General features: G+C 47.7%; 1 protein-coding gene across 2 annotated transcripts in view; it reads right to left on the bottom strand.

The window, feature by feature from the left end:
• Positions 1-464: 464 nt before the first annotated feature.
• The window catches only part of asz1 (ankyrin repeat, SAM and basic leucine zipper domain containing 1), a 44752-nt gene continuing 36635 nt past the window's right edge, over positions 465-8581 (bottom strand). The window contains exons 11-13 of one of the 2 annotated variants that reach the window (XM_035755815.2): positions 5093-5198; positions 4719-4832; positions 465-878 (exon numbers count right to left, since the gene is read on the bottom strand). In XM_035755815.2, the coding sequence (XP_035611708.1) occupies positions 726-878; positions 4719-4832; positions 5093-5198 (373 nt within the window). In that variant the 3' untranslated portion in view covers positions 465-725. The remainder of the gene's footprint in view (positions 879-4718; positions 4833-5092; positions 5199-8581) is intronic. The other variant, XM_035755816.2, reaches the window with a different exon arrangement.

The following is an 8581-nucleotide window of genomic DNA, read 5'->3' as shown; positions in this document are numbered from 1 at the left end:
TAAGCAAAGAGAAACGACAGTCCATCGTTACTTTATTTGAGATGATTTTGATTTACCACCGTTTTTCTTATTACATGATTCCATAGGTGTTATTTCATAGTTTATGTCTTCACTTTTCTTCCACCATGTAGAAAATAGTAAAAATAAAGAAAAACCCTTGAATGAGTAGGTGTGTCCAAACTTGACAGGTACTGTACATACCCTGGACATTGCTCGACTTATATATTTCTTAATTACATTCTTTAACTTTTATATTTATGTGTATTGTTAGATATTACTTCACTGTTGGAACTAGGAATGCAAGTATTTCGCTACACCCGCATGTGACCAAAAAAATGTAGTTAGATTTTTAGTAGCCTAAATAGTTTGTCATATAGTCAACTACATAAAGTATTGAATAATATGTAGGGGATGGATTTCCCTAATAGTGTCCTAACTTGTGCAGCAACTTAATGCAAAGAAAATGCTGGATAAAGAAAGTTTTTATTTTACAAAAGCCCAGAAAATTGCTTAAAACAATTAAGAACTCAATAAAAAACAAGAACAAAGTATAACAAATATAAGGAATCTCAATCAAAAACCAAACTATTTAGCATTTGAGTTATTCTCATTCAGCATAATTCCTCAAACAGAAATGTAAATTAAGACAATTAAGCTAATTGATTGATAACCTATGACAATTTATCCAAAGTAAGAGTAAATTGGATAATAAAGGAGCTGTCAGTCTAAAGGTAAACCTTGGCACTCTTTGCTCTGGACAGGGCAAACAGCAGGCCTGCGCCAAGCATGCTCAGTGCAAGCCTCTTCAGGACCCGTCTCCTCCAGTCGCCGTGGGAACCAGGTTGAGGAAGTGGGCAGAAATCTGCTGCTGGGTCCATCTTAGGAAGAGGAGCAGCAGAACGTCACAAGGTAAGAGGTGAGAAAGAGCACGATGGACACACAAACTAGAGATGCGCACACACCATGGACGTGTCCAAATACCAATACTAGTATAAAAAAAATAAAGTATTGAAGTATGACATTTTGAAAATAGTACTCCCAAGTTAATCTGATTATCATGGGGGGTTCAGTCTTCAACAAGGTCCACATTGAATTTTATTATATTTCCTTGCCCTCAAAATATAGTTTTTTCTTCTCTTTTTTTTAATGCTCCCTGACTGTCTAGCTTTCATTTCAGTGATTAGCAGTGAGCTGGACAGTCCAGAAACTGTATGAATATAAATCCATTATTGTTACTACACTGTTTCCATTTGGTTTTAGTCATATTGAGTTTGTTTCCCCCCCTTGGATTGAACAGCGTCAGATTGTATATTTGACACCCCTGCCCTACAAGAACCTTCCGTCTCGACACTAGATGGTAGCCATGAGTAGTGTTTTGTCATGTGACTGTTGTGTCCTATCAATCATTTATTAGGAATAAAATGAAACCGATCTGGGTGAGGTGATCTGCTTAAGTATGCAAATTAGAGTTTGAATAAGAGAACCACTGCACAGTGTACCTGACAGGTACATATGGCACAGATCTACCATTCTACACAGTAATGTCCAACCCAGGGAACAATTCATGCTCCCCCCCCTCCCATCTCCAAACTTTCTGGCCGGGCAGATAGATTGTGTGTGTGTGCGCACCTGCGCTCTGTGTAGGGGGATGGGTGTCAAGACGAGCCCCCACAGATAAGATAAACGGGTGCAAGGGCCTTTCCCCCCGGGCACTGAGCCAGTGTCTCCAAATGGCCTCTGTTGGTTGTCGGATTCCTGTCTGACACCGACAGCGTCCGGGGCTACCCCCTTCCTTCCTCACCCCCCCCCCCCATCTCCACTCTGACAGGACACTGTCACACTGTTTCTGAGTTATAGGCTGTGAGGACTCGCCCTGTCAGAATCCTACACACAGCGCACACACGCCGTGCGAGGATGAGAAGGGGAGTTGACCCAAGTTTGCAGGAAGCTTGGACCAGACCTAGGAAGAGATGGTTCGGGCAGTGAAAGGGTGTGGGGGACCAGACAGAGAGATGGTTAGGGCAGTGAAAGGGTGTGAAGGACCAGACAGAGAGATGGTTAGGGCAGTGAAAGGATTTGGAGGACCAGACAGAGAGATGGTTAGGGCAGTGAAAGGGTGTGGAGGACCAGACAGAGAGATGGTTAGGGCAGTGAAAGGGTGTGGAGGACCAGACAGGGAGATGGTTAGGGCAGTGAAAGGGTTTGGAGGACCAGACAGAGAGATGGTTAGGGCAGTGAAAGGGTTTGGAGGACCAGACAGAGAGATGGTTAGGGCAGTGAAAGGGTGTGGGAGACCAGACAGAGAGATGGTTAGGGCAGTGAAAGGGTTTGGAGGACCAGACAGAGAGATGGTTAGGGCAGTGAAAGGGTGTGGAGGACCAGACAGAGAGATGGTTAGGGCAGTGAAAGGGTGTGGAGGATCAGACAGAGAGATGGTTAGGGCAGTGAAAGGGTGTGGAGAACCAGACAAGAGAGATGGTTAGGGCAGTGAAAGGGTGTGGGGGACCAGACAGAGAGATGGTTCGGGCAGTGAAAGGGTGTGGGGGACCAGACAGAGAGATGGTTAGGGCAGTGAAAGGGTGTGGGGGACCAGACAGAGAGATGGTTAGGGCAGTGAAAGGGTGTGGGGGACCAGACAGAGAGATGGTTAGGGCAGTGAAAGGGTGTGGGGGACCAGACAGAGAGATGGTTCGGGCAGTGAAAGGGTGTGGGGGACCAGACAGAAAGATGGTTAGGGCAATGAAAGGGTGTGGGGGACCAGACAGAGAGATGGTTAGGGCAGTGAAAGGGTTTGGAGGACCAGACAGAGAGATGGTTAGGGCAGTGAAAGGGTGTGGAGGACCAGACAGAGAGATGGTTAGGGCAGTGAAAGGGTGTGGAGGACCAGACAGGGAGATGGTTAGGGCAGTGAAAGGGTTTGGAGGACCAGACAGAGAGATGGTTAGGGCAGTGAAAGGGTTTGGAGGACCAGACAGAGAGATGGTTAGGGCAGTGAAAGGGTGTGGGAGACCAGACAGAGAGATGGTTAGGGTAGTGAAAGGGTTTGGAGGACCAGACAGAGAGATGGTTAGGGCAGTGAAAGGGTGTGGAGGACCAGACAGAGAGATGGTTAGGGCAGTGAAAGGGTGTGGAGGACCAGACAGAGAGATGGTTAGGGCAGTGAAAGGGTGTGGAGGACCAGACAGAGAGATGGTTAGGGCAGTGAAAGGGTGTGGAGGACCAGACAGAGAGATGGTTAGGGCAGTGAAAGGGTGTGGAGGATCAGACAGAGAGATGGTTAGGGCAGTGAAAGGGTGTGGAGAACCAGACAAGAGAGATGGTTAGGGCAGTGAAAGGGTGTGGGGGACCAGACAGAGAGATGGTTCGGGCAGTGAAAGGGTGTGGGGGACCAGACAGAGAGATGGTTAGGGCAGTGAAAGGGTGTGGAGGACCAGACAGAGAGATGGTTAGGGCAGTGAAAGGGTGTGGAGGACCAGACAGAGAGATGGTTAGGGCAGTGAAAGGGTGTGGGGGACCAGACAGAGAGATGGTTAGGGCAGTGAAAGGGTGTGGAGGACCAGACAGAGAGATGGTTAGGGCAGTGAAAGGGTGTGGAGGATCAGACAGAGAGATGGTTAGGGCAGTGAAAGGGTGTGGAGAACCAGACAAGAGAGATGGTTAGGGCAGTGAAAGGGTGTGGGGGACCAGACAGAGAGATGGTTAGGGCAGTGAAAGGGTGTGGGGGACCAGACAGAGAGATGGTTAGGGCAGTGAAAGGGTGTGGGGGACCAGACAGAGAGATGGTTAGGGCAGTGAAAGGGTGTGGGGGACCAGACAGAGAGATGGTTCGGGCAGTGAAAGGGTGTGGGGGACCAGACAGAAAGATGGTTAGGGCAATGAAAGGGTGTGGGGGACCAGACAGAGAGATGGTTAGGGCAGTGAAAGGGTTTGGAGGACCAGACAGAGAGATGGTTAGGGCAGTGAAAGGGTGTGGAGGACCAGACAGAGAGATGGTTAGGGCAGTGAAAGGGTGTGGAGGACCAGACAGGGAGATGGTTAGGGCAGTGAAAGGGTTTGGAGGACCAGACAGAGAGATGGTTAGGGCAGTGAAAGGGTGTGGAGGACCAGACAGAGAGATGGTTAGGGCAGTGAAAGGGTTTGGAGGACCAGACAGAGAGATGGTTAGGGCAGTGAAAGGGTGTGGAGGACCAGACAGAGAGATGGTTAGGGCAGTGAAAGGGTGTGGAGGACCAGACAGAGAGATGGTTAGGGCAGTGAAAGGGTGTGGAGGACCAGACAGAGAGATGGTTAGGGCAGTGAAAGGGTGTGGAGGACCAGACAGAGAGATGGTTAGGGCAGTGAAAGGGTGTGGAGGACCAGACAGACCAGATATATTATTATATTATATTATTATACCAGACAGAGAGATGGTTAAGGCAGTGAAAGGGTGTGGGGGACCAGACAGAAAGATGGTTAGGGCAGTGAAAGGGTGTGGGGGACCAGACAGAGAGATGGTTAGGGCAGTGAAAGGGTGTGGGGGACCAGACAGAGAGATGGTTAGGGCAGTGAAAGGGTGTGGGGGACCAGACAGAAAGATGGTTAGGGCAGTGAAAGGGTGTGGGGGACCAGACAGAAAGATGGTTAGGGCAGTGAAAGGGGGACCAGACGAAGGAAACAGACCGGCTCTTGGGTGACAGTGACACGTACACAGCAGTCAGAGAAAAAGGTGTGAGATGTACCTTGTGCAGCAGGTTCTTGAGGCAGGCGACCTCTTTCTGCAGGTCTCCAGTCTGGGCCACCAGCTCATTACAGATGGCCTGGGCCTCCTTCTTAGGGTCCAGGGACAACACCAGCTGAGGACAGAGAAAGTTAGGGGAGCTGGAAACAGGTTCGCTCTAGAAAAATCCATCAGTACTATAGTGTCTGACTGAAAATGCACTCACTTAATCTAACCACAAACATGAGTGGGGGCACCCTCCTTTCAGGGCTGAAAGGGAATTTGCTTTAGTAGGTTATACAACCATACTGTCTGCTTTCAGTCAGACAACAGCATTGATGGATCAGTCGCCAGTCCTTTAGATGATCAGAGAGGGACAGGGAATGACACACACACCTCAGAAGCTCGGCGGGGGAAGCGGCTAATGACGTCCTGTACTGTCTCTGTCAAGTAGCAGCATTGCTGCCTCAGACTGATCAGGAAGTTATACAGCTCCTCACTTCTATAAGGACACACATACACCATTAGACAACTTTTCACGATACTTCCCACTATCAGTGTTGATGACAGGGATGGTCATTTTAAAGTCAACTCTTGACCAATTAGAATGCTGAAATGTACATGGCAGAGGTAAACAGAGGACAGGGTGCTTTTCTTCTGTAATTTGTCAGCAACAGCGAAGGAAAAGTCAGATTTTGGCAATGATAGAACTGATTCTATTACAAATAGCCTTTCTGGTGAGTGTTTTGCATTGATACATTTGCAGAGTGCCTTTAATTTCTACTTGAAGAGGGGTAAACAGCATACCGATGCCAGGGCAACCTGGAGGGCAGTAACTCAATGCACAGTTAGAACTACATTGAAAAGATTTTTGTTTTACTAAATTAAGAATTTCAAATGTCATGGTATATCCTTGTAGGTAGAAATGTCACAAGGATAATGTAATTTAGACATAGCCTTTTCATTGTTAAAATAGGCCAAACATCCGGATATTCGATTAACCATGACCATGCCTAGTTGAGGAGTCTCCTTCTACCTCAACCCAAGTGTGTTTATGTGTGACTGTCAGTGTGAGTGGGTGAGCAGCACAACCCGTGTCAGTCTGCATTCCTGCCCATCTCAAGTATACCCCCTATAGGTCTCACCTAGACCAGGAGGGAGGGAGAGACAGAGGTCACCAACAACAGACAGACATCTCCCCCTCTCCTCTGCTCCTCTCTATCCTGTACTATCAGTCTTGGGTGCGCTAGATAAACTAACAGAGCTGTAGTCCCTGGTCACAAGCCTCTGGAAGGAGATAGTAACTCCAGTCTGACTGACACTGTTTACACGACCACTGACAGAGTGTGAGCATCACAAAACGGCTGCTACACATGCAGGGATACGTACCACTAAGATAAAACAATTCAACAACATACAAAGGGCAGTGGAACAATCGCAGCAACAAAACATATTTAAAGATCGGCCGCGATGAATACCATGTACAAATCATTTGGATGTAAAAGTGTTTAATCCCAGGCCAACTACAACATCTAACATCCCAGGCCAACTACAACATCTAACATGCCAGGCCAACTACAACATCTAACATCCCAGGCCAACTACAACATCTAACATCCCAGGCCAACTAGAACATGGCCAAATAACATCCCAGGCCAACTACAACATCTAACATCCCAGGCCAACTACAACATCCAACATCCCAGGCCAACTACAACATCCAACATCCCAGGCCAACTACAACATCCAACATCCCAGGCCAACTACAACATCCAACATCCCAGGCCAACTACAACATCCAACATCCCAGGCCAACTACAACATCTAACATCCCAGGCCAACTACAACATCTAACATCCCAGGCCAACTAGAACATCTAACATCCCAGGCCAACTAGAACATCTAACATCCCAGGCCAACTACAACATCTAACATCCCAGGCCAACTACAACATCTAACATCCCAGGCCAACTACAACATCTAACATCCCAGGCCAACTACAACATCTAACATCCCAGGCCAACTACAACATCTAACATGCCAGGCCAACTACAACATCTAACATCCCAGGCCAACTACAACATCTAACATCCCAGGCCAACTAGAACATGGCCAAATAACATCCCAGGCCAACTACAACATCTAACATCCCAGGCCAACTACAACATCTAACATCCCAGGCCAACTAGAACATGGCCAAATAACATCCCAGGCCAACTACAACATCTAACATCCCAGGCCAACTACAACATCCAACATCCCAGGCCAACTACAACATCCAACATCCCAGGCCAACTACAACATCCAACATCCCAGGCCAACTACAACATCCAACATCCCAGGCCAACTACAACATCCAACATCCCAGGCCAACTACAACATCCAACATCCCAGGCCAACTACAACATCCAACATCCCAGGCCAACTACAACATCCAACATCCCAGGCCAACTACAACATCTAACATCCCAGGCCAACTACAACATCTAACATCCCAGGCCAACTACAACATCCAACATCCCAGGCCAACTACAACATCCAACATCCCAGGCCAACTACAACATCCAACATCCCAGGCCAACTACAACATCTAACATCCCAGGCCAACTACAACATCTAACATCCCAGGCCAACTACAACATCCAACATCCCAGGCCAACTACAACATCCAACATCCCAGGCCAACTACAACATCCAACATCCCAGGCCAACTACAACATCCAACATCCCAGGCCAACTACAACATCCAACATCCCAGGCCAACTACAACATCCAACATCCCAGGCCAACTACAACATCTAACATCCCAGGCCAACTAGAACATCTAACATCCCAGGCCAACTAGAACATCTAACATCCCAGGCCAACTAGAACATCTAACATCCCAGGCCAACTAGAACATCTAACATCCCAGGCCAACTAGAACATCTAACATCCCAGGCCAACTAGAACATCTAACATCCCAGGCCAACTACAACATCTAACATCCCAGGCCAACTACAACATCTAACATCCCAGGCCAACTACAACATCTAACATCCCAGGCCAACTACAACATCTAACATCCCAGGCCAACTACAACATCTAACATCCCAGGCCAACTAGAACATGGCCAAATAACATCCCAGGCCAACTACAACATCTAACATCCCAGGCCAACTACAACATCTAACATCCCAGGCCAACTACAACATCTAACATCCCAGGCCAACTACAACATCTAACATCCCAGGCCAACTACAACATCCAACATCCCAGGCCAACTACAACATCTAACATCCCAGGCCAACTACAACATCCAACATCCCAGGCCAACTACAACATCCAACATCCCAGGCCAACTACAACATGGCCAAATAACATCCCAGGCCAACTACAACATGGCCAAATAACATCCCAGGCCAACTACAACATCTAACATCCCAGGCCAACTACAACATGGCCAAATAACACCCCAGGCCAACTAGAACATCTAACATCCCAGGCCAACTAGAACATCTAACATCCCAGGCCAACTAGAACATCTAACATCCCAGGCCAACTACAACATCTAACATCCCAGGCCAACTACAACATCTAACATCCCAGGCCAACTACAACATCTAACATCCCAGGCCAACTACAACATCTAACATCCCAGGCCAACTACAACATCTAACATCCCAGGCCAACTACAACATCTAACATCCCAGGCCAACTACAACATCTAACATCCCAGGCCAACTACAACATCTAACATCCCAGGCCAACTACAACATCTAACATCCCAGGCCAACTACAACATCTAACATCCCAGGCCAACTACAACATCTAACATCCCAGGCCAACTAGAACATCTAACATCCCAGGCCAACTAGAACATGGCCAAATAACATCCCAGGCCAA

The sequence above is a fragment of the Oncorhynchus keta genome, chromosome 17 (genome assembly GCF_023373465.1).
Source record: "Oncorhynchus keta strain PuntledgeMale-10-30-2019 chromosome 17, Oket_V2, whole genome shotgun sequence".
In the NCBI taxonomy this organism is placed as follows: Eukaryota; Metazoa; Chordata; class Actinopteri; order Salmoniformes; family Salmonidae; genus Oncorhynchus; species Oncorhynchus keta.
This window is presented reverse-complemented; position numbering and strand designations above follow the sequence as displayed.